The sequence below is a fragment of the Orcinus orca genome, chromosome 19 (assembly GCF_937001465.1).
Source record: "Orcinus orca chromosome 19, mOrcOrc1.1, whole genome shotgun sequence".
NCBI classification, from domain to species: Eukaryota; Metazoa; Chordata; class Mammalia; order Artiodactyla; family Delphinidae; genus Orcinus; species Orcinus orca.
In genome coordinates, this window is record NC_064577.1 from 30,581,796 (window position 1) to 30,604,892 (window position 23,097).

At 48.8% G+C, this 23,097-nt stretch overlaps 1 protein-coding gene and 1 pseudogene across 11 annotated transcripts in view; both read left to right on the top strand.

Moving 5' to 3' along the window:
* The window catches only part of TNRC6C (trinucleotide repeat containing adaptor 6C), a 129,786-nt gene extending 109,707 nt beyond the window's left edge, over positions 1 to 20,079 (top strand). For 5 of the 10 annotated variants that reach the window (XM_033438596.2, XM_004275527.4, XM_033438599.2 and 2 more), the window contains 8 exons: positions 3,181 to 3,348; positions 4,696 to 4,887; positions 5,378 to 5,521; positions 9,242 to 9,358; positions 11,176 to 11,370; positions 12,130 to 12,200; positions 12,715 to 12,854; positions 17,097 to 20,079. In XM_033438596.2, coding sequence (XP_033294487.2) covers positions 3,181 to 3,348; positions 4,696 to 4,887; positions 5,378 to 5,521; positions 9,242 to 9,358; positions 11,176 to 11,370; positions 12,130 to 12,200; positions 12,715 to 12,854; positions 17,097 to 17,457 — 1,388 coding nt within the window. In that variant the 3' untranslated portion in view covers positions 17,458 to 20,079. Of the gene's footprint in view, positions 1 to 3,180; positions 3,349 to 4,695; positions 4,888 to 5,377; positions 5,522 to 7,060; positions 7,819 to 9,241; positions 9,359 to 11,175; positions 11,371 to 12,129; positions 12,201 to 12,714; positions 12,855 to 17,096 lie in introns of those variants that run through there. The other 5 variants (XM_033438600.2, XM_033438601.2, XM_033438604.2 and 2 more) reach the window with 4 other exon arrangements.
* Positions 18,118 to 20,079, top strand: LOC117203557 (uncharacterized; annotated as a pseudogene). The gene has a single exon (XR_004486392.2). The product of XR_004486392.2 is annotated as an uncharacterized LOC117203557 (transcript).
* Positions 20,080 to 23,097: the final 3,018 nt, after the last annotated feature.

The window sequence follows — 23,097 nt, forward strand, 5'->3', positions numbered from 1 at the left end:
CGTGCGCCTGGCGGGGCTGAAATAGCCGGGCAGAAATGCAGTTCCAGGCAAAACCGGAGCGAGGCTGTCTCAGGTCTCCTTCGTAAGGGAGGGACCCTAGCTGTCTTCGCAGAGCAAGAATTTTGCTGCGCCCATAAGTGCTTTCAGTATAAAATCTTTGAAAGTAGTACCAGAATGATCTCCTCTCCACTGTTGAATCGGCGCTTTGTTCCATCCCTGGCTCTCTCCAGCCTGAACTGCTGGGAACAGGAAGGGTGTGCAGATTTCCGTGAACCAGGCACTTCTTAAAAAGCCATGGTTGCCCGCACAAGTCCTGTAGTGCAGAGCACGACTGCGTACTCACCCAGACCAACACGCACACCCTCACCCCCAACCGGTAGGGCGCCCGCCCAGCACTTGAAACCCGCAGGCCAGTGGCAGATGTGGTGCCGCCCTCGAGGTCACCAGGAGGGACACAGGTTACGACGTTGAAGACCGTCAGAAGGGCTGTGTCAGGAAAGTGATCGTACGGGGAATACTGTTGACCCATGAACAACACGGGCTGAAACAGCGTGGTCCACTTACCCATGGGTTTTTTCCCGTAAATAACGGTGCTACGTGACCTGCGGTTGGTTGAGTTTGCAGGTACAGAGGGCCGCTGTAAAGTCATACCCGGATTTGTGACCCCTGCGTTGTTCGAGGGTCAGCTGTAATTTGCTCTAAGGATCCAGAAGTGGGTGAAAGCGCCTCAGCCTTGTCAGGCTGACTGTTAGAGTCTGAAGCTACAGGGCAAAGGGCATTAGTTACCTGAGAAATACATATCCAGAGGGTCAAAGGCCAGGTGAGTGACAGCGAATCTCGGCTAATGATGTCCCTTTCTGTGGAATACCACCAGCACCTCTGAGAAGAGAGCTATGTTCTGATCACATGAGCACTGTCTCCTTGACATGTAACCAATGTGGTGTGTCTTTAATACAAAACTGACAAATGCTAAACTACGGTTCTTCTGTCCCTTCATGATTGTCCTACCCGTTACTTTCCTCTGTGCTGAAGAAGCAGAATAGTCTAGTAGTTAAGACCTGCCTTAGGAATCAGGCCACCACACTGCCCCCACGACTAAGCTGCCTGGCAGCTCTTTGCCTCAATTTCCCCATCTGTAAAGTGGGAATACTTACCTCATAGGGTTCTTCTAAAGATTTGGTGAACTAACAGGCAAAGTACTTTGTAATAGCAAGCACTTGGTAGAATGTTGGCTACTTATGTAAATACTTCTTTTTTAACAATAGTTGTTTTAGAAGAAAATTCAGTTCCATCTATTGTCCTGAAATGTTTAGCTGCAGCTTCCTAGTATCCTAGTATCCATCTGTCCTCTTAACCTATATTTAGAGGATGTAGTACACAAATCTTTACCCTTAAACGCTTTTTCTTACAAGTGAAAAAATTAGTGCCTTGAATCTTCAAAATTGATGGAAAATACTTCTGATAATATTTTATAATCACATTAAAGTTTAAAAATAAATGTGTTAAAATAGATAGCTAATAAAGTTTAAGAAAGTTAGTTTGTAAAATTGCCTCTCTGGCTGGTTCTCACCCCTTTTCCTCAGCAGCTCCAAGTCCCGTCCGCCTTCCTTCCTGTGCAGCCTCTTCTCCGGATGCTGTCTTGACTCCCGAGCTTGTCGTCTTCCCAGGAAGACCAGGCGTATAAAAACGAAAACCAGCCTTCATAGGCAGTGCAACGTGGTTACTGCAGGGCTTAGGGAAGGGAGAGTGCATGGTCACCCTGCGCGGTGAAAGAAGAATCAGAGCAGGGTTTAAGCATGGACCTCAAACGCGTAGAGTTCAGTGGAGCAGAGCCAGCCTCGCATGGAAGAAGAGGCCGTCGGTGTCGGCGAGGGCCGGCCAGGCTGGCTGCCAGTGGAGGGAGGAACAGAAAGAAACGAGACGGGGAGGGTGGGGCCCGGCCATGGGACTTGGGGTGCTCTGGAGGCCAGTCTGAAGCCCGTCCTAACGGTTGTGCCCTCACCTGACTGGGTCTGTGTGGGTGGAGGTGAAGGTAGCCCCCAGTGGTGTCGGACTCCCATGGGCGTTCGGTTAGGTCTGCACAGTGTGTGTGTGTGAGATTGCCAACATTTAAAAATTGGAAATTTTCAACCAAAAGTGGCTTCTGGCTTCTCTTGAAAATGGCTGCCTTGGGCCTGTGTTCCATTCACTGGTTGCACGGGTAGCACCTGTAGCAGGGCGGGCGCTGTCCCCACCAGGCCCGCATCACCTTCATTTGTGTTTCCTGCTTGGCCCATACGGGCATTTGAGTTTGAAGCTCTTGATTTAAAGTTAAGAACAAAAATGTTCAGTACCTTTGCTCTGTACCAGGACATGTGGTGTGGGAACCGCAGGTTAGAAATGGCCTGGAAACACTGGGTCACACCTGCACTGGTCATTCTGTCCGGCCAAGCAGCCTGCTCAGCTCATGACGGGTGTCCCATCAGCGACTCTTTACTTCAGCCTTTTTGCTATCGTCCCCCTCATCTCTCTCCACTAACCCAGCACAGTGAGGGCGCTTGTCACGTGCCCCAGTGCATGCCTGCTTTTAGCTGTAAGAAATAAACCCAGGATCAGCTCACATTCCAGCCAGGGCAGACGGCAGCACCCACACTTTGAAATAGTTCAAGTCCTTTAAGGGAGTTTGATGTTTAATTCATAAACTCCTTAAGAGCAGCCTTTTGTAAAGTGAGTTCACTAAAGGCAGATTTGGGGTCTCCCCACCAGCTTGTTCTGTCGGTGGGACCTTAGGGTACCGTTTACGTCTCTGAGAGACTGGTTTGGATCTGGTGAGTTTGCACAAGGTGCCCTGAGATCAGAAAAGACTTTCCTAATTGTTTGGACTGGTTCTGTTTTTCTGTGGGCTCTGACTGAGAAGCTTCAGGACCACGTTTGGCACCAAAGCGAGTAAAATGAAGAGAATCATTGGTCTTACTTAATCAAAGACTATTTGTTACCATCGTCCCCCTAATTTAGGAATAAGATTCCTACAGATGTGTGTTACTAAAAAGGCAAAAAGGGGTTTTTTTTCCTCCAGCATTAAAAGTTACATTTAAAATATTTGGCTGTGAATTAAGACTTAGTTTGATTCTCTAGGAGAGCTTTAGAAAGTAAACGTTTAGAGGAAGAGCAGACGTATCCTGATAGCGTTTTTGTTTTTAGCTGGACTGAACCCAAACATGAATGTCAGCAGCATGGACATGACTGGTGGTTTATCAGTGAAGGACCCGTCGCAGTCCCAGTCACGCCTCCCTCAGTGGACACATCCCAACCCCATGGATAACTTACCCGGTGCTGCTTCTCCACTCGACCAGAACCCCAGCAAGCATGGTACGTCTGAGCCAAGGTGCCTGGAGTCTGGTCACTTCTTTCCTACTCGCTGGTTATGCTCGTTTTGTTACTCGTACTGCATTTCCCTTCTAAGAGTTCAGTGCTGAAAGCTGAATAGAAAATATTCCAAGAGAACAAACCAAACCACAACAGACAGGGATACAGGGAACTAGAGTAGTGGTAACCAGAGGGGAAGGGGTGGATGGAGAGCGAAATGGCGAAAGGGGGTCAACTGCGTGGAGACGGGTATAAACTAAGCTCTTGGTGGTGAGCACCCTGTGGTGTAGACAAAAGTCGAAATGCAGTGTCACACCCGTGAAACTTAGATGTCAGAAACCAGTGTTACCTCAGTAAGTTAAACATATATATTCCACTTCATTACAGAGTATGTCAGATCCCAGGTAGTCAATGATCAAACCTCTCCAAGCCTCAACTTTCACGCCTTAGCTACAAACCAAGAAGTAATTGAAAATGCCCCAGAGCAACGAAGAGTACAGGTCATGGCCGCACACTCATGTATCTGTATCTTCAACCAAAACTTTGTCTAAGAGAAAATTTTTTCCACAAAATGATAAAACACAATAGAAAATCTAATGCCTAGAAAAGAGAAACAGCAGATGCTAACAACCAGGAAATTCCCTGGTGGTCCGGTGGTTAGGATTTGGCGCTTTCACTGCTGGGGCCAGGGTTCAATCCCTGGCCGGGGAACTAAGATCCCGCAAGCTGCGAGGCACGGCCGGGGGTGGGGGGGGAAAGCTAGTAACCGTAGGAGGTGATCTCACTTGCATTAAATTTAGCTCTTAAATTCCTCGTAGCATAAACAGCAAAGGAAATTTAATAGGGTGTATAATTCTCTCTCGATATAAGGCATTCTAAAAAGAAAATTTTTCCTAATGGTTAATTCTACAAGAAAATCATCACGTGCTAGTTGGGCACTTCCCGTGGCAGGAGAGAGCTCAGTCGCCCAGGGTGGGTGGGGTTAAGGCCTCCGAGTCCACATGCCTGTTTGTCCTTCCATAGTGAGGGCAGCAGACTGGGGAAGGGACACAGGCAGCAACAAGGACAGGAGCTGACCACAGGGACTCACAGGCTGTCCCCAGAGGGCTTCACCGTGGTGTGGGTATGCATTTATCAAGAATTCCAACTTGAACAACTGAAACAGTTCTTAAAGAGTTTGTCTTTCAAGGCCAAGTTTGGGCTAACGGAAATAGTCACTTCCCCCAGAAGGTGCTGGCCAAACCGAGTCTGACAGTTCGTGCACCTGTGCAAAGGGCAAGGCCCGGCGCCCAGCACAGGGACTCGGGGTCCCCTGTTCACTCGGCTCTTTGTTCCCTGTCGTCCCCCCAGGTGCTATCCCTGGAGGTCTGAGCATTGGGCCTCCAGCTAAGTCCTCCATCGACGACTCCTATGGCCGGTACGATTTAATCCAGAGCAGTGAGTCACCAGCCAGTCCTCCTGTAGCTGTTCCCCATAGCTGGTCACGTGCCAAATCTGACAGTGATAAAATCTCAAATGGCTCCAGCATCAACTGGCCCCCAGGTAAGAAAGAGTGTGCACGCTTCCCTGTGGCAGCCGATCAGAACACGCCAAGCCTATGGGAACGACTAGGCCCAGTAGAAGCCAGGGTCCAAGCTGAGAATCCTGGAAGCCTTAACCCCATAGCTTTGGCTTTTTCATTGGAAATCCATTCATCAGATAAATTGTGGGTGTGGTTGGCATCACAGGGTTTTCTGCAGCCCTCGGTTCAGTGGAAGGAGAGAGGGGAAGGAGAGTGGGGAAGGGGCGCTGTGTCCCGTCCGGTCAGAGCATGTCTGGGCTGTATCCTCCCGTCTGGACACCATCTTAGTGTCCAGCGTGGTGGCTATAATACTTAGTTTGTTCCGAAGGATTGATGATTTACTAAAGAAAGTCTAAAGTGTGCCTCTTAACTTAATTAGCAGATTATAAACATTTCCATAAGCTATCATGAAGCAACATGAAGGTGCTCTAATACTCATGTGTTGATTTTCATTTGTTTGGAATTTTCCAGAGTTCCATCCTGGAGTTCCCTGGAAAGGACTTCAGAATATAGATCCCGAGAATGACCCCGACGTCACTCCTGGAAGTGTCCCCACCGGGCCTACCATCAATACCACCATACAGGATGTCAACCGCTACCTCCTCAAGAGTGGAGGTGAGGGGGCGCCCCGCCCGTGTCCATGCAGTGGTCTCCGTGCAGGCGCTCCAGGGCAGCGGGAGGGTGTGGGTGGTGGGGCTGGGGCGTGCAAGGCACGTCCGATGGGAACCTTCTCTTGCCGTGTGATGCAACATAGTGCTTACGGGGAAATGGAAATTGATTTGGGTTCAGTGTCTCTGCTGGATTTATTAACACATCGTTTTTTATAAACATTGTGTTATAAAATAACAATATTAACCATCGAGCTTTTTAAGAAAAAGGTTTCCACTTGAAATTCTTTGAGCTAGAAGTGAACTTTTACTCATCCATGTCAGCCAATTTTTCCTTTCCTCAAAGAGTCTGGTAAAAAGCCTCAGATCTTTCCCCAGGACTTGCTTCCTGGCACAAGCTCCCGATGCTGTAAGGTCTGGCACACCCTCTTCAGACTTCAGGATCCAGTCAGAGCAAGTGATGAGCTGAGCTGCAAGGTTACAGAACATAAACAGAGATTTCAAATGCAGCGTCGAGAAGGGCAGTAACTTGCCTTTCCTTAAGGCCTGCAAATGAAGACGCTCTGTAAGTGCCGTTGCTGACGGAGTTTTATCCTCATAATTCTAATAATGGGAAAGAATAGCCAGCTTACCAGAGAGGCTCAGCACTAATAAGGCCACTCACATATTTCCCAAAACATTAATTTAGGTTTCCTACCTAAATATGGCCTGTGGGGGAGAGGCCGTTCTTATCAATGGTTCTTTCAAGTGACGGGATTCTGCGTGCCTGTGGTTCGGGTAGAAAGGCGCCATAAACGCAGATCACCTTCCCATTTAGTGCCGTGCATTCCTCGTGTCGCGAGGCGGCTGCATCTCAGAGCAGGGACATTGCAGGCCACCCCAAGGTCAGGGACGGATGAGTGGCACGGGGGACGAGAGGCTGTGGGACGTGGAGCCTGTTTGAGGTGGTGGGGACCGGGGGGTGGCACAGCCAGAGGTGAGACTTGGCCGTCGCCCCTCGGCACCCTGCGTGTGGCCGCAGGGTTGAGCCGGGCAGCCGGGTGGGTCAGTGTGTTCGAGGTTGTGGAGGGTGGGTGAGCCATGCCGATCAGGGCAGTAGAAGACCTTGGAAAGAGTCGAGGCTGCTCGGCACAGAGCAGAGCTTCCCAACTGGTGCCTGATGGTCAGCCCGTGGTCCCTGGCACCTGGGGCATTGTGGGCCACCTCCGCCTTCGCATGCATGTGCCGTGATGCGACACAGGCGTCCTGGAGGGGCAGGGGAGTTGCGAGGGCAGAGCTGAGCAGATGAGACGAACGTCAGGGCAGAGGGAAGCTCAGCCTCAGAGATGTTAGCTGAAACGGGACCTCAGCTGTAGGACAGAGAGAGCTCCCTGCAGCCTCACATGGCCCTGTGTGACCTCCTGGGGCTGGAGCCCTGGGACAGCGCCTCCTCCACCCCGTGACCAGGCCTCGCCCCGGAAAGCCCTGGCTCCCCCACCTCCTGGTTTGTTTATCTGAGAGAAGGGGCGGGATGAACGGATCTTTATGTAGAACTTATTTACAAAAGGCACCACAGCCGCAGGGCCAGAAGTAAACTGCAAAGGCCAGACCTCGCTGACCGCCCCTCTCCAGGGCCCACGTGCCGCACCCAACACTCGAGGGCCTTCAGGCGCCCCAGGGGCTGACCTCGCTCAGGGCCCAGCCACAAAAGCCTGTCGTATTTTTGAGTGACCAGCTTGATCTGAAATACAGAGAAGGGACTTCCCTGGTGGCACAGTGGTTAGGAATCCGCCTGCCAATGCAGGGGACACGGGTTCGAGCCCTGGTCCGGGAAGATCCCACATGCCGCGGAGCAGCTAAGCCCGTGCACCACAACTGCTGAGCCTGCGCTCTAGAGCCCGCGAGCCACAACTACTGAGCCCACGCGCCGCAACTACTGAAGCCCGCGCGCCTGGAGCCCGTGCTCCGCAACGAGAGAAACCACCGCAATGAGAAGCCCACGCACCACAACGAAGAGTAGCCCCTGCTCGCCACAGCTAGAGAAAGCCTGCATGCAGCAACGAAGACCCAACGCAGCCAAAAATAAAATAAACAAATAAATAAAATACAGAGAAAAAAATGGAGAAAATGTGCCCTAGAAGGAAAAGAGTGAGAAATGCCACTGGCCTCTTGTTGTTGGCTTATTTATTTTACGTACTTTCATAATGGAATTTTTTTTTTTACTGAGTATACTAGGTGTTGGGTTTTTATTTGCATTTTTGTTTTTATTTATTGTCATTGGTGTTAAGTTCTGATTTGATATTAAAAATTTAAATTAGCCCAGTATTTGTTTGGATGTTATTTATAGTTTTAACCTTTATGAGGTGAATAGCAACCAGAATGGTAAAATGCAGCTGTGCCATCTCCTGACAAATTGATACGAAAAGGAAAATTAACCAGAATTTTATGGGACAGTTTCCACTATTAAACTAAAAATGTCAAAACTAGAACACTGTTAAAATCTAAGTATCCTACTGTTAATTATAAAAGAAATGCCACGTAGGGTTAAATAGTCTATAATTTGGGATCTTGGGTTGATTGCATTTTGTTGGTAGATGGAAGCAGAGGGTTCAGGAACTACGATTAGGTTGTCAGTAAAGCTGACATCTTTCAAAATTGAAGACCTGCAGATTACAAATAAATTTTAATGTTCATCCGCTCTCATGCCATATTCTAAGGAGGTCAGTTACAGCAGAGCAGCTGTAGACAGCTGTGCAGGTTGTAGACCGCACAAGTCTGGGAGGTGCCACACGCCTGGTAGTCCCAGTGAAGGGTACTCCCGACGTTGTTCAGTGCCATCCCAGCTGGGGCCCTGCGTCAGGGGCCCGTGTCTTGTGAGATTCCGTTCACGGTAGTAAACCTGACAGCCAGACTGTTGTGTGCGCCTGTCCCCTCCCCCGGCCAGCTTCCACACTCTGGCTGAGTAACTTGCCAAGTCAGAAGAGCTCTGATCCATCCTGCTTTAACCCACAAGTCACCACGGCTTCATCCTCCCTCTTCCCTGGCTTCCTGCTTTCCTCAGAAAACGGATGGGGTGACATGGAAACAGCACCAGCAGGGGTGCTCCGGGGGCCACACCCCGTCAGCCCCCCTCCCAGGAGCAGGAACAGGGTCCTTAACAGAGGGAACCGCAGTTCTGGGGACACGATAGCTCACAGTGACACAGTTACTAGCACACATTTCTCCTCATTATTCCCGTATTCAAAAGAGAAATACGAATGGGGGAGATGGGATACGTGAGACCTTTCGAGTTAGGAAAAGCGCTGGTCTTTTTATGGCAAAATCTGTAACAGAAAGCTTGGAGTTTTGTTTACAGCTCTGTGGATCTTGTCGGAGGTGTGAAAAGGTGGAGTTGGCCCTGTGTTTTTATTTTTATCTTACTTGGAAGGGGAAACCCATGGGATCCTTCCGAACTTGGACGTGTTGTTGTAAACACTCGGTGGTCGTTCTCTTCCCTCCTGCTGCCTGGTTTCCCGCACCCCGCCCCGGCCTCTCCCAGGGCCCCGGGCCCCCAGAGGCGGTGGTGTGCCCGTGTCTTCCTCTCCTCCCCATGGTCTTGGCCGCGTCACGCTCTCATTTTCCACCATTTGCTCAAACGGCAGCCTAGGAGGACACTGGTTCTTGGCTGTTAGGACTCTCAGGCCCAAGCTGAGCGGCTCACCCCGCAGGCCCGTGCTCACCTTTCTTAGTGCCGCGTTTGGTTCTGCAGGGTCCTCCCCACCGTCATCTCAGAGTGCCACACTGCCTTCCTCGAGTGCCTGGCCGCTCGCTGCCTCCGGCTACAGTCGCTCTCTCAGCAGCCTTGTGCCCGCTCCTAGTATTGCAGGTACGCACCTGGCCTCTCGACTTGCAGGTAGCCTTTTCTCTCTTTCCGCAAACAAAACGGATGGCCTGGCTTTTCCTGGTGGTCTGTCTGCTCCTCCCTGAGCTGGGAGGCCATGTGGTGTGATGGAGAGCGGGCCTGAGCTTTGCTGAGCAGCCGTGGGGCCTCGGGCACCACTGCTCCCACCCACCCCCCACCCCCGTGGAGTGGGAATGGTGACACCTCCTCCGTGGGCTGTCACGAAGATCCGGGGATTATGTAAACTCCCCAGGGCAGGATGTGACACAGCTGCTTTCCCCTCTCCTCCCTTCCCGCCGTAGCCATGAGACCAGGGGTATAGGAGGCTTAAAGACGTGAAGGCGGCCACCTCTGGGGACCTGCTGTTAACTTGCATTGGCCACCAGGGGCTAGGAGGCCACAGCAGCCCCGTGCTTCACTGCCGTCTCTGGGATCAGTGCAGGGCCTGGGTTGTTCCTCTCTCAGTGTAGACCTTACGAGTCTTTCAAGTTAGAAATTTCTTTTAGGCTGAGAGGAGAATTGAGAATTGTTTGTCATAGTAACTTCAAAGGAATTGTTATCTGGAAGTTTTAAGACAAGGATAGAGATAATGGACACACACACAAACAGAATGTGTACAGTACAGGTTTATAAAAAGAGGTGGAACTTAAGTAAAGAGGGTTTATTGTTTATACATTTCTTCAAATATGTTTCTGCATTCCACCAGCCTTTGTTTAAATCCATGTAAGAATGCTGTAGGAATTCCTTTTATACCAGTGCCTAGGGGAGAAAGTCGTTTTGATGTACTTTAGCGTCTTATTTAAAGAGAGAAAAAGAGCTGCTGGATTATGTCTATTCCTTCTAATGTTTATTCCCTCTGATGTTTACAAAGGGGATGCATTAGGCCTTTAGTGCTTCCCAATCATTTGGCTAAAGAGATGGGCAAACAAAACCGTCTTCCCATATCTCAGGCAGTTTTTTATGGCGTTTTGTTTTTTCTGATCAGTGACGCCTTTGCTCAGATTAGCATTTGTTGTTGTGAAGCTGCAGTGGACCCTGGCCGCCAGGGTGGCAGAGGCGCTCCGCACGGGGCTTGTGCCGGCCTGGGTGCTGCCCTGCTGCCCAAGGAGCATGGTGACAGTGACCACTCTGCCTGCTGTCCTCGCAGCGCTGGGCCGCTGAAGCAGGCGTGGCAGGTGCCCCGGGCACAGGAGGGGCTGGAGCTGGTGGTCATTACTGGTTTTGGTTTTTCTCCCCAAGAGCCTTAAAGCAGGCTTCCCCCGGCCAAGGTGCCAAGATGCCAGACCGCTCAGCCCTGGGCCACACCCGTTTCTATAGGCATGGGGAGCGAGTCTCAAAGCCGCAAAGATGACGCTGGTCAGCGTGAGCTCAGGCGGGTTATGTCAGAGGGGGCGTTGCTTTGACAGGGGACTGACACCTAAAGAAATGGCGTAAAAAGCTCTTGACCTTGAGTAGTTTGTTATGAGATAAGATGTGTCCCAGCAGAATTTGTTAAGTTTAGCTTTAACACTGAACTACAAAAATGCAGTTTTTCTGGGTGGCAAGCGCGTGTCTGGCACATTTAGCAAATTAAGTATCAGAAATACTGGCAAGATCTATACCGGACACCAGCAGACTGTGTCTCTGGGCAGAAATTCAAGAGAGAGGATGCCTGTGGTCCTCGTGTGGGAGCTTGACTTGGTGCTACATTCCGGTCACGCAGTCCTCTGGAGCCAGAGCGCCTGGTGTGATTCCCTAGGCGCTGCCGTGACTTTCCTTCTCTGTCTCAGGAATGCCTATGCTCCACTTCTCTGCCTTTCCAGGTAAACTGTCAGACATTAAATCGACGTGGTCCTCTGGCCCTGCCTCTCACACACAAGCCTCTCTGTCTCATGAACTGTGGAAGGTGCCCAGAAACACTACTGCACCCACAAGGCCACCTCCAGGGTTAACCAATCCCAAGCCTTCCTCCACCTGGGGAGCCAGTCCCCTCGGCTGGACCAGCTCCTACTCCTCGGGTACGCGTCCGTTCTCGTGTCCAAACGGGGTGGCTGGGACGGGGGTGTCCGTGCCTGCTCCGCTTGTCCTTTAGGGAAGATGCCTATCATTTTGTCCTGCAGCTCCTTTGTAAGGACTCCTGGACACTGGGAGGGCTTAGGAGGGGCCAAGTCGCCCTAGACCCTCGGGAATTATCTGGTCCCAGGCTCTGCTGCCTGTGTTTCAGCATCAGCCCTGGGTGCTCGCACACACAGCTTTGTTCGGAGCCAGGAGGTCCCGGCGGGCGGTCTCGGCACCCACTGAGGGGCCGCACTGGGCCCTTGGAGAGGCCCGATCAACGAGCACGAGGGTCTCGCTTCCCAGTGTGAGCGCACCACCCCATCCTAAGTTGCAGTTCTGGAGGCTTCTCCCGGCCCCCTGCTGAACTGCGGGGACGAGCCGGGTGCACAGGGCATTTAAGAAGCTGAGAGTGAAGCCAGCCCTGCAAGTCTGCTTCATTTTTGTTAGCAAGTGGGATTTTAGAGCATTGATTATAAAGCTGTGGGGGAGGGGGGCAGAGGAGGAGACCAGAACTTCCAGGCAGTTCTCAAGTCTCTGCCACCACACCCGCCTCCCAGGGGTCTGCAGGGACTGTGACTCTGGGTTGGTTTCCGGGGGTTGGGAAAGGCTTGGAGCACAGGTTCGGCCCGTGCTGCGTCCGTGTGGTGAGACGGGAGGGCATCGGGAAGAGCTGTCTGACTCACCGCAGCCTTGTTGACCGGGTTCTTCCCTGGGCACAGGTTCTGCCTGGAGTACTGACACCTCAGGAAGGACAAGCAGCTGGCTCGTTCTCCGCAACCTCACGCCCCAGGTACAGGCACCCGGTGGGGGCATCGCCAGGCCTGAGGGCCTTGTCGGTGACCCGAGGCCTCACTCATGGCCCAGAGGCAGCGCCGGCAGCATGGGTCATTTAACCATGTTGCTGGTGAATTGTTCACCTTTCACTCTTCCGAGGCTGAAAGAGTGTCCCCTTATAAACAGAATTGCTCACCTGCACCCGCTCCAGAACCATTTGGCCTGCGCTCACTTTTCCCAGGGTCGGGGGCCGCGAGGCTCTGTGTGATGTGCTCTGGAGAGAGGGGGTCGGAACCAAAGCAGGGTTTTCTCCTTCTTCTGTTAGCCCAACTCAGAAACTATAACTGAAATGTCCAAGATTTTAAATTACACAGTAAGTTACAAGGTGCAAAAGGTTAATACCATAATCACATAGTAAGCCCTTTCAAGGACAGACATCTTCCCAAGGTACCGTGCACCTGGATTTCATAAACGTGTATAGTGAAGAACCCCCAGGACGCGTGTTACCGCCCCTCTGCTTCCTTAATCAGATCGATGGCTCCACCCTGCGGACGCTGTGCTTGCAGCACGGGCCTCTCATCACATTCCACCTGAACCTAACCCAAGGCAACGCCGTGGTCCGGTACAGCTCCAAGGAGGAAGCCGCCAAGGCCCAGAAGTCCCTGCACATGTATGTCCCTCCCCTGCCCTGCGCAGCCCTGGCTGCAGCCCGGTGGTGCGGGGGCTGGGCGTTGTGGGTGGGTCCTGGGGCCGCAGCCACACAGCACCGCGGGCGGGCGGGAAGTCCGATGTGGTGTGGACAGGGTCGGCTGCCCCCGGGGCCTCTCTCCTCGGCTTGCACTCAGCTGCCCAGTCCTGTGTCCTCAAGTCTCTCAGCCTGAGTGTGTCTGCGTCCTGACTTCCTCTCCTTCTAAGGACACCAGTCTAAGTGAATTAGGGCCACCCCCCTGACCTCATATTACCTTAATTCCCTCTTTAAAGACCTCTTTCCAAATACAGGCACAGTGCGGTCTTGGGGCTTAGGGCTTCAACATATGAATTTGGGGGGGACACAATTCACCCCGTAATAGGTGTCTTGTGATGTGTCGGTTTCTTCTGCTGCTGAAGTGCCGTGGCTCGGCCTCCCCCGCACCCAGTAGGGAAATGGTCCCCCAAGAGAGCACATGTAGAGCCCAGTGATAGAAGATGCTCTGTCCATAGAAGATGTCTCCAGGCATACGACACATTCAGACCCACTGCTGGGCCTCGTAGTGGTCCCTGCAGCCAACTCCTCTCCCCTGATTAAAGGATGCTTTTGATAAGATGTGTGAGTAGACCTACTCAGCGACATCACTTGGGGTGTGGACCCTAGAAGTTAATCATTCCTATTTTTAGCCCAGGGTATAAAATTGCACTGACCCTAAATGATGCCCAAGTTTAATGGTCCATTCATGCACTTCCTTAAGAATGTGCTCTCTACACCGACACAACATAGCTGCTAGAAGTCTAAGGTGAGAAAAAAAGGTCATAATCTGGCCTTGGAAATAGCTATACTAAAACGTAAACTGCAGGACCATTTCTGGGTGGCCTGTGACATGAAGCCTCCAGCTGCCCTTTTCCCATTGAAAAAAAAAAGGGGGGAACGCCAACGAGGCGAACACAGGAAGACACACAGCTGCTCTGCTCACATGACCCCTGTTCTGCTTTTTTTGTTTGTTTGTTTTGAGTTTTTGTTCTGAGATGTAACTCACATACAACAGCGTGTCAGTTTAGAGTGTAGTGTTGATTTGACACATTTATATATTGCAATGTGGTTACCACCGTGGGAGCTAACACCCACATCAGGGCACATGATTATTATTTCCTTTTTGTGGTGAGAACGTTTAAGATCTACTGTCTCAGCAACTTTGAAGTAAAGGATACAGAATTGCTAACTGTAGTCACCGCGCTGTACATGAGCTCCCCAGAACTCACTCATCTTCTAACTGGAAATTTGTACCCTGAGACCAACCTCTCCCCATGTCCCACCCACAGCCCCCGGTAACCACCATTCTACTCCCGAATGTTTCAACAAGTTTGGCTTTTTTAGATTCCGTATATGATTGATATCATGCAGTATTTATCTTTGACTTATCTCACTTAGCATAAGGCCCTCAGGATTAATCCATGTTGTTGCAGGATTTCCTTCTTTCTCATGGCTGAATAATATTCCAGTGTGTCTGTTTGTATCTGTGTGTGTGTGTGTGTGTGTGTGTGTGTGTGTGTGTGTGTGTGTAAACATCTTCTTTATCCACTGATTTGTTGACAATTAGGTTGTTTCCATATCTTGACTATTTAAGTAATGCTGCAGTAAACATGGGAGTTCAGATATCTATCTCTTCAATAGCCTATTTTCATTTCCTTTGGATATATACGCAGAAGTGGGCTTGCTGGATCGTATGGTTGTTCTAGTCTGAATTTTTTGAGGAACCTGTATACTTTTTCCACAGTGGCTAACCAATTTACGTTCCCACCAGCAGTGTAGGAGGATTTCCTTTTCTCCAGATCCTCACCAACACTTGTTATTTCTTGTCTTCTTAATGATAGCCGGTCTAACTAGTGTGAGGTGATGCCTCATTGTGGTTTTGACTTGCATTTCCCTGATAATTAGTGATGCTGAGCATCTTTCCATGTGTCTGTTGGCCATTTCTATGTCTTCTTTGGGAAGATGTCTATTCAGTTCCTTTGCCCATTTTTTAGTCAGATTGTTTGGGGTTTTTTTGTTATTGAGTTATATGAGTTCTGTATATATTTGAGTTACAGGATATTCTCTATATCAGATAGATGGTTTGCAAATACTTTTCCCATTTTATAGGTTGTGTTTTCGTTTTGTTGATGGTTTCCTTTGCTGTGCAGAAGCTTTTTAGTTTGATGTAGTCCCACTTGTTGATTTTTTTCTTTTGTTCCTTGTGCTTTTGCTGTCATATCCAAAATTTTGTTGCAAAGACCAGTGTCAAGGAGTTTTTTCCCTATGTTTGCTTCTAGGAGTTTTATGGTTTCAGGTCTTATGTTTAGTCTTTTGTCCATTTCAAGTTAATTTTTGTGAGTGATGTACGGTAGGGGTCCAGTTTCATTTTTTTGCATGTGGTCGTCCAGTTTTCCCAGCACTATTTATCGAAGGGACTGTCCTTTCCCCATTGAGTATCCTTGGTGCCCTTGTCAAATATTAGTTGACTGTATATGTGGGGATCTATTTCTGGACTCTCTATTCTGTTCCATTGGTCTATGTATCTGTTTTTATGCCAGTACCATACTGATTTGATTGCTGTAGCTGTGTAGTGTTGTTTGAAATCAGGAAGTTTGATGCGTCCAGCTTTGTTCTTTCTCAGGATTGCTTTGGCTATTTGGGGTCTTTTGTGGTTCCATACACATTTTAGGATTGTTTATACATTTCTATGAAGAATGCCATTGGAATATGATAGGGATTGCATTGAATCTATAGATGGCTTTAGGTTGTATGGATATTTTTAAAGTATTTTTAATTCTTTCAATCCATGAATACAGGATGGCTTTCCTTTTGTATCTTCTTCAATTTCTTTCATCAAAGTCTGGTAGTTTCCGTGGTATAGATCTTTCACTTCCTTGGTTAAATTTATTCCTAAGTATTTTATTGTTTTTGATGCTATTGTGAATTGGATTTTTTCTTTATTTCTTTTTCAGATATTTCATTGTTAGTGTATAGAAAGAAATGCAACTGCTCTCTGGGTGTTGATTTTATATTCTGCAATTTTACTGAATTCTTTGATTACTTCCAACAGATGTTTGATGGAGTCTTTAGGGTTATCTCTATGTAAGATGATGTCATCTGCAAATAAATTTTACTTCTTCCCTTCCAGCTTGGATACTTTTTGTTTCTTTATCTTGCCTGATTGCTCTGGCTAAGACTTCCAATACTATATCAAATAAAAGAGGTGAGAGTGAGCACCCTTGTCTCGCTCCTGACCTTAGAAGAAAAGCTTTCAACCTCTTACCATTGAAAATGATGTTAGCTTTGTGTATATGTATGGTTTTTATTATGTTGAGGCCTGTTCTTTCTGTACCCTATTTGTTGAGGAGTCTTCATCATGAAAGGACATGGTGGGTTTTTTTTGTTTTTTTTTTTTTGAAAGGACGTGGTATTTTGTCAAATGCTATTTCTACTCCCGTTAAGATGATCACATGATTTTGATCTTCCATTCTGTTAATGTGGTGTATCCCATTTATTGGTTTACATATGTTGAACCATCACCCCTGCCTGAATCCCAGAGATAAGTCCCACTTAACCGGCGTGTACTTTGTTGAGAATCTTTACTTTTTTGAGAATTTTTACATCTATATTCATTTATATTGGTCTGTGGGTTTTTTGTTTGTTTTTTTTGTGTGTGTTTTTTGGGGTTTTGTTTCTTGTTTTTTGTTTTGTTTGTTTGTTTGTTTGTAGTGTCCTTATCTGGCTTTAGTGTCAGGATAATATTGGCCTTATAAAATGAGTTTGGGAGTGTTCCCTCCTCTTGAGTTTTTTGGAAAAGTTTGAGAAGATTTGATGTTAATTCCCCTTTAAGTGTTTGATAGAATTCATCATTGAAACCATCTGTGGTCCTGGGCTTTTCTGTATTGGGAGTAATCAGCTGATTATTGATTCAACCTCCTTTTTCATTATTGGTCCATTCAGATTTTCTATTGATGATTCAATTTTGGTAAATCGTATGTTTCTAGAAATTTGAACATTTCTTCTAGATTATCCAGTTTGTTGGCACATCCTGTGTATTTCTGTGTTATCAGTTGTAATGTCTCCCTTTCATTTCTGATTTTATTTGTGTCTTCTTTTTTTCTTGGTTAGTCTAGCTAAAGGTTTGTCAATTCTGTGTATCTTTTCAAAAAACCAGCTCTTATTTTCGTTGCTGTCCTGCTCTTTTAGGTGTGTTCTGGGAAACACTACCATCTTGGCCGAGTTTGCTGGCGAAGAAGAAGTGAACCGTTTCTTAGCCCAAGGCCAAGCACTGCCGCCCACCTCCAGCTGGCAGCCCAGCGCTGGGACCAGCCAGACGCGGCTGGGCGCCTCGGGCAGCTCCCACGGCCTGGTGCGCAGCGACACTGGCCACTGGAACGCCCCGTGCCTGGCAGGCAAAGGGAGCAGCGACCTGCTGTGGGGCGGGGTCCCCCAGTACTCCAGCAGCCTGTGGGGCCCCCCCAGTAGCGACGATGGCAGGGTCATCGGAAGCCCCACCCCGCTGAACACTCTGCTTCCTGGCGACCTTCTCAGTGGGGAGTCCATCTAGCCCGGAGAGGCTGCATGGGCACCGCAGTCATCAGCACTAGGAAGAAACGCTGACCCTTTCCAGTCCGGGCGTCGCTGAGGACCCCGCTTGACCCGAGCAGCCCGGCAGCCCTTTCAAGTACCTCTGTCCAGTACTGAAGACGAACCTTGGCCGCAGTCCTTGCGAACTGTTCCCAAGACAGTGCGGGCTGCGCTGGGTCAGTGTCATGTGTAATGACAGGATGCTTCTCACAGCTTTTTATTTTGTGTCGTCTTATGTTTGTATGGTGTGTTGTCATTTTGATTTTTTAAGTATAAAAGCTGCTTAGAATAGTTCTATCATGAAGGGCACTTTTCAGATTGTGGGCTGGAAAGGGTTATTTTATCAAGGGGGTGGGGAGGGGAGGGAGGGAGACGAGAAAGCCTATTTAAAACGAGCCTGTGACGATTATGCACATTACCAGAGGCGGACCCCGTAATCAGGGGGAGCTGGCGTCCATCACTGGGACACGGTCCTGGCGGCCCAGACCAGCGAGCCGAGCGGAAGGAGCGGTCTGCGATCTGTTCTCTGTTCCCACGGAGCCGCCTATGCACATTACCCTTGTTTCATTACTTTTTCATGTCATTTTTTTTAATCCCAAAAAATATTTTTTAAAAGTTAAAAAAAATAGACATATCAAACATGCAAATACTTGAATCCAGCAGGCCAATAATGAAATGTGAACACTTTCTAAGTCTAATTCTACACTTCCAGGTTGGCATCAGTACGCAGAAACAGGCTCTAGGAAAAATTTCTAAGTTCACAGCCTATGTGTGTGTGTGTTGAAACAGAAGCACGTGTGTGTGTGCGTGCGTGTGCGTGCGCACTTTCTGTGTGTGTTAAGTGTGTGAGGGATTTAACTGTGGGTTTTCCCTTTTATTCAGTATGTGCTTTTTTTTTTTTTTGGCGCATTGGTCAAACGTTTGTTATTATTAGCTTCTAACTTTGCACTGAGTGTCCCTGCCCTTCCTTTAGCTAATCCTATACATTAAAGAGAATTCATAGGACAGGGCCGGTGACAATTCATGTGTAAATGTTTACTCAAGGACTCTGTTATTGCGTTTAAAAATTACAGTGTATATCTCTGGAGAAATAATATGTATACCTACCTTTAGCAGCTTTTTATCGTGGACTAATGCAAGAAAATTATTACCAGAGTATTGCACCATTTTTCCATTTGGAATATAAAGTTAAAGAGAAAACAACTCTCGTTGAACTGTGGCCATAGATACTTGTAGAGGTGGATGGTTCCGCGGGAGGAACGGAGACAAGCACTTGGACGTGGGTTGTGACTGCTTTCGGAGGAGCCCGAGGCGCGGGCTCCCACCTGTTTACAGACCTTTTTTTCTCCTTCAGACTTTAAAATAAAAAAATTTTAAAAAGGAATTTAAAAAAAGAAAAGAAAAAAAAAAAGACTTCCGTCGTAAAGAAACCTATTTTCAGAATGCAGATCCGCTACTTCAGAGCTCTGGGATTGAACAGTGTTGTTTTCCCCTCCGGCCACCGTCGTGGACTCTGTCGACTGTCCCCTTCGTCCAGGTGACGAGTTGTGGTCACTGTCTTGCACACGCGGATGCGCTCTCAGGAAAGCCAGGGTTCCCGAGGGGCAGCTCCACACCATTTCATGTATTTTGTAACCCAACTCCTAGCACTGAAGATGTTATTAAAAAACAAACAAAAAATAAAGAAAAAAAAGAAAAAAGAGGAAAAAAAAAACACAAAGAAGAAAGATACCTAATCTCTAACGTGTAGCAGTTACGTATGTACCAAATAATGGACTCAAAGGAAATAGATGTTCGAAGAGTGCTTTATATATTAAAAATTGCTTTATGTTTTAAAAATGATCAATGTTTTGATTGTTTTGCAAGAAAGAAAGACAATGGAGTAACATACCCTTGAGTATGTTTAAAAAAATATATGAACATGTGCTCCCTGCCTGCTTGATCAGGAAACTTGTGCATTACATTTTTTTTAATTAGCTTTTTAATGGTTTTATCAAAACAAAACAAACAAAAAAAAAAAACAAAAAAAAAGAAAAGAAAAAATAAGTTCCTGCAAAATTGCAGATCAACAAAAGCTGGTTTTATAGAGGATCATGAACTATGCACAAACTGGTTCAAGACTTTTTTCTCAAGTTCAGTAGTGTATTTAGCTAAACAGACCTTCCTCAGAGTAAGTGCATCTCATTGCCATTACATGCGTTCTGTATATTTGATGTACACGTCCCTGCGTTATGTACACCAAATATACGTGCGTGCGTGCCCGTGTGCACCCAGACATACAGCTTCCCATGCTGCATTTAGCATCGAGTTGTAGAAAACTGATATTTTTAAATTGAGGGTGGAAGTAAAGATTCTCTCTGTTTTTGTTTTTTGTTGGGGTGGGTTTGGTTTTTTTCTTTGGACCTTTTATTTTGAATTAAAGATGTCTGTAACTCTGAGATTAAAAGACAAGTTTGTGGCTTTTAATGTTTTTCCTCATAGAATGTGATTGTTGAAGAAAATGCACCGAAAGTTGCTTTCAAAAGTACAACGCTTTGTTGAATCTTAATAAATTGCAATTTTTTTTCTTGGCTGTTCAAATAAATGTGTTTTTTATTTTTCAGAGGCGGATGTCATCCAAATTCACTTTGTATGTGTTGGGAGAGAGAGTTGTCCTACTGTGTGTAAGAAATTCCCTGTGTCGTCTTATGCCGTCCTCAGAGTTCACGTGTATAATCAGATACCCTCCAAGTTTTGGTTGCTTGACTTGTGATCTTATCATTTGTTTTGTGGTTTTGCAGTCCACACTGAAATCTTATTACTAGTCTTCGAGAGGTGCAGTAGAGCCTGGACCCACCCGCTCCGTGTGGGAACCGGTGTCATCTGGGGCAGCCGTGGGACGTGGCCCCAGCCGAGGACCATTGCTCGCTCTCACCCATGACCCAGTTTGGGCATAAGAAATATTCGGAGAGAGGAGAGTAGTGAAGGTCTTTTGGGGCTTCCATGGTGACACGGTGGTTAAGAATCCTCCCGCCAGTGCAGGGGACACGGGTTCGAGCCTTGGTCCGGGAAGGTCCCACATGCCACGGAGCAACTAAGCCCGTGCGCCACAACTACTGAAGCCCGCGCACCTAGAGCCCGTACAAGAGAAGCCACAACAATGAGAAGCCCGCTCACCACAACGAAGAGTAGCCCCCGCTCACTGCAACTAGAGAAAGCCTGCGTGCAGCAAAAAAGACCCAACGCAGACAAAAATAAATAAATAAAATTTTTTTTTTTTAAAAAAAGGTCTTTTGTTTTTCCTAGACATTCGTTTCGGTAAAGTAGCCTTAGCTAACTTTACAGAGCGTCTTGTACAAGCACAGTTGAAGTGACGGCACTGGGCAAAGCAGCAGCAGCCTTCTCCCCACGGGGTTCAGGCGGCAGTCAGAACACTCGGGTCTGGCTCTCAGGTCCACCCCTGGGTCGCCTGCCATGACCTTAAGTAAGTTCAGCACCAGTGCTCCTGTCACGTCAGGATTGTAAAGACAGCCTCTTGAAAACCAGCCAGAATGTCCTTTGTGACCCCCGCTCAGAGACCAGCAGAGTGAGTGTCTTTTTCTCTCCACTCTTAGGTGCCTCGGCCACGTTTTATCGAGAAGATAGGACCCGGGTTGGCCCCCGCAGGCGAGACAGCGAGCTCCCGGCTCTAACTGGCCTCTTTAGAAAGCGGAGGAGGAAAGCGCAGAAGAGCCGTCATCCGGAGGAGAAGCGAAAGGCTAGACCGAAACTCATGGAACTCAGAATGTGCACAGTGGAATGTACTTGACACCCTACCCTTGTACGCACCTGGAGGCACCGACCCTGCCGGAGCTGTGAGCAGCCCTTCTGCAAGTGTTCGTTCAGTGCCCGTGAGTCCAGCATCGCTACAGGGAGCGAGCCGGCCCCATGCCTGCTCCTAGGAGAACAAGCCCAGTGCCTCCAGGTTGAGGCGGGCTTCATGGAGGAGGTGGCACTTTCCTCCCAGGCCCAGGGGAAGTAGGGAACAGGTGGGGAACACAGGGTAAGCCAACCGACGGCCTCATGGCCTGGAGTGGAGGTGGCTCCTGGTAGCCACAGGTGAAAAGGAGGCTCGGTGTCTGGGATCAAGAGAAAAATCAGGCTCAGAGCTGCACTTTTTAAAAAAATCATTGTGGCGATACCGTGGGAGAAGGCAAAGAAAGGGGGCAGGGTGCTCAGTGGGCAGAACCTTTATGTGAGAAGGGCCTGTTGAATGGAGGGGAGAGGCCGGGAGAGAGCCGTCCTGGCCAGCACTGATTCTAACCGCATAAACGACAAGATCCGAGGAGCTGAGGTGCTGAGCACGCGTTCACTCAGGAAGGCATTTCGAGAAGATTCTTTGCAGGAATAGAACATATGGGGTGGATCAAGGAGAAACCACGTAAGAGTCGTGGTGGAAACATGTAGTTAACTTACTAGCTTTACACATCAGTTTTCACAGCTTAGCTTGTGTGGGACCGTCCCCTAATGGCAGACCGTGTGGCAGGCCTGGCCCCGGAGCCTGGATCCCCAGTCATCGTGAAAACCAGAAGCACATTTCCAAATGCTCCCTAAGTGCGCAGAAGCCTCAGGCTTAAGTGACATTTCGCTGGTTCTCCACCCTGGCTGCGTGTTAGAATTATCCAGAAAGTTTTTTAAATCCCAGTGCCAGGGCACATCTCAAGAGTTTTCACATCTCCCCAGTTGGTTCCACTGAGCAGCCAGGGCAGAGGCGGTGTCAGAGGGAGCCTGTCAGGCTGAGACTGTCGGCCGCCTACCCACTGGAATAGCCATTTCCAAGAGTTCAGTGCGTCTCATTTGGCAGTCATAGCTAGCTTTTTGCTTTTTTTTTCCTTAGCAAAACTGCTATGTGCCAGGCAGGGTGCTAAGCACTGTGTAGGACTGTGTCTGTTGTTTCAACAGCCCCACGAGGTGAGGACTGAGACTGGGAGAGGTTACAGAATGTGCCCGAGGCCATGAGCTGATGAGGGTCAAATCCAGGCCCATCTGACTCCACAGCCATCGCTCGCTGGGTCAGCCCCACACAGGATCCACCACGGAATATTCCAGCTGGAGGACCTTGAGGCCACGTGTGTATCAGGAACAGCTCCGATGGGCGATAGGTGTGCCTGTAAAGAGACCTGGCTGCAGCAGTAGCAGGGCTGGCGAGCCTGGAATTTGTACAGGGCCAGGCAGGGTGGTGCCGCAGCCCTGGGCAGAATTTCTTCTCCGGAAAACCTCAGCCTTGCTCTTGAGGACTTCCGACTGATTGGATGAGGCCCACACACGTCACTGGGGATAAAACCCTTAAAGCCAGCTGACTGGGTGCCGAGCACCTACAAGATGCCTTCACAGCAACACCTCAGGTGGCGCTTGAGTCGATAGCCGGGCCACCAAATGACCATCCCACGTGGCTTCTGCAGAAATACCCGCGGGCCTTTCGCCTATTTGTCGTCAGCAGCTCGTCCTGACTGACCTCATAGTTGTTGCAAGGCAGGCGAAGTGGGCCCAGTCATAGCTGGTGGCAGTGCCAGCTCAGACTGGATGTGGTCAGTTTATGTCCATCCATCCAAAAGTGCATCCTCTTCACACAGAGGCAGACATCTGCGGGGGTGCTGGCCCC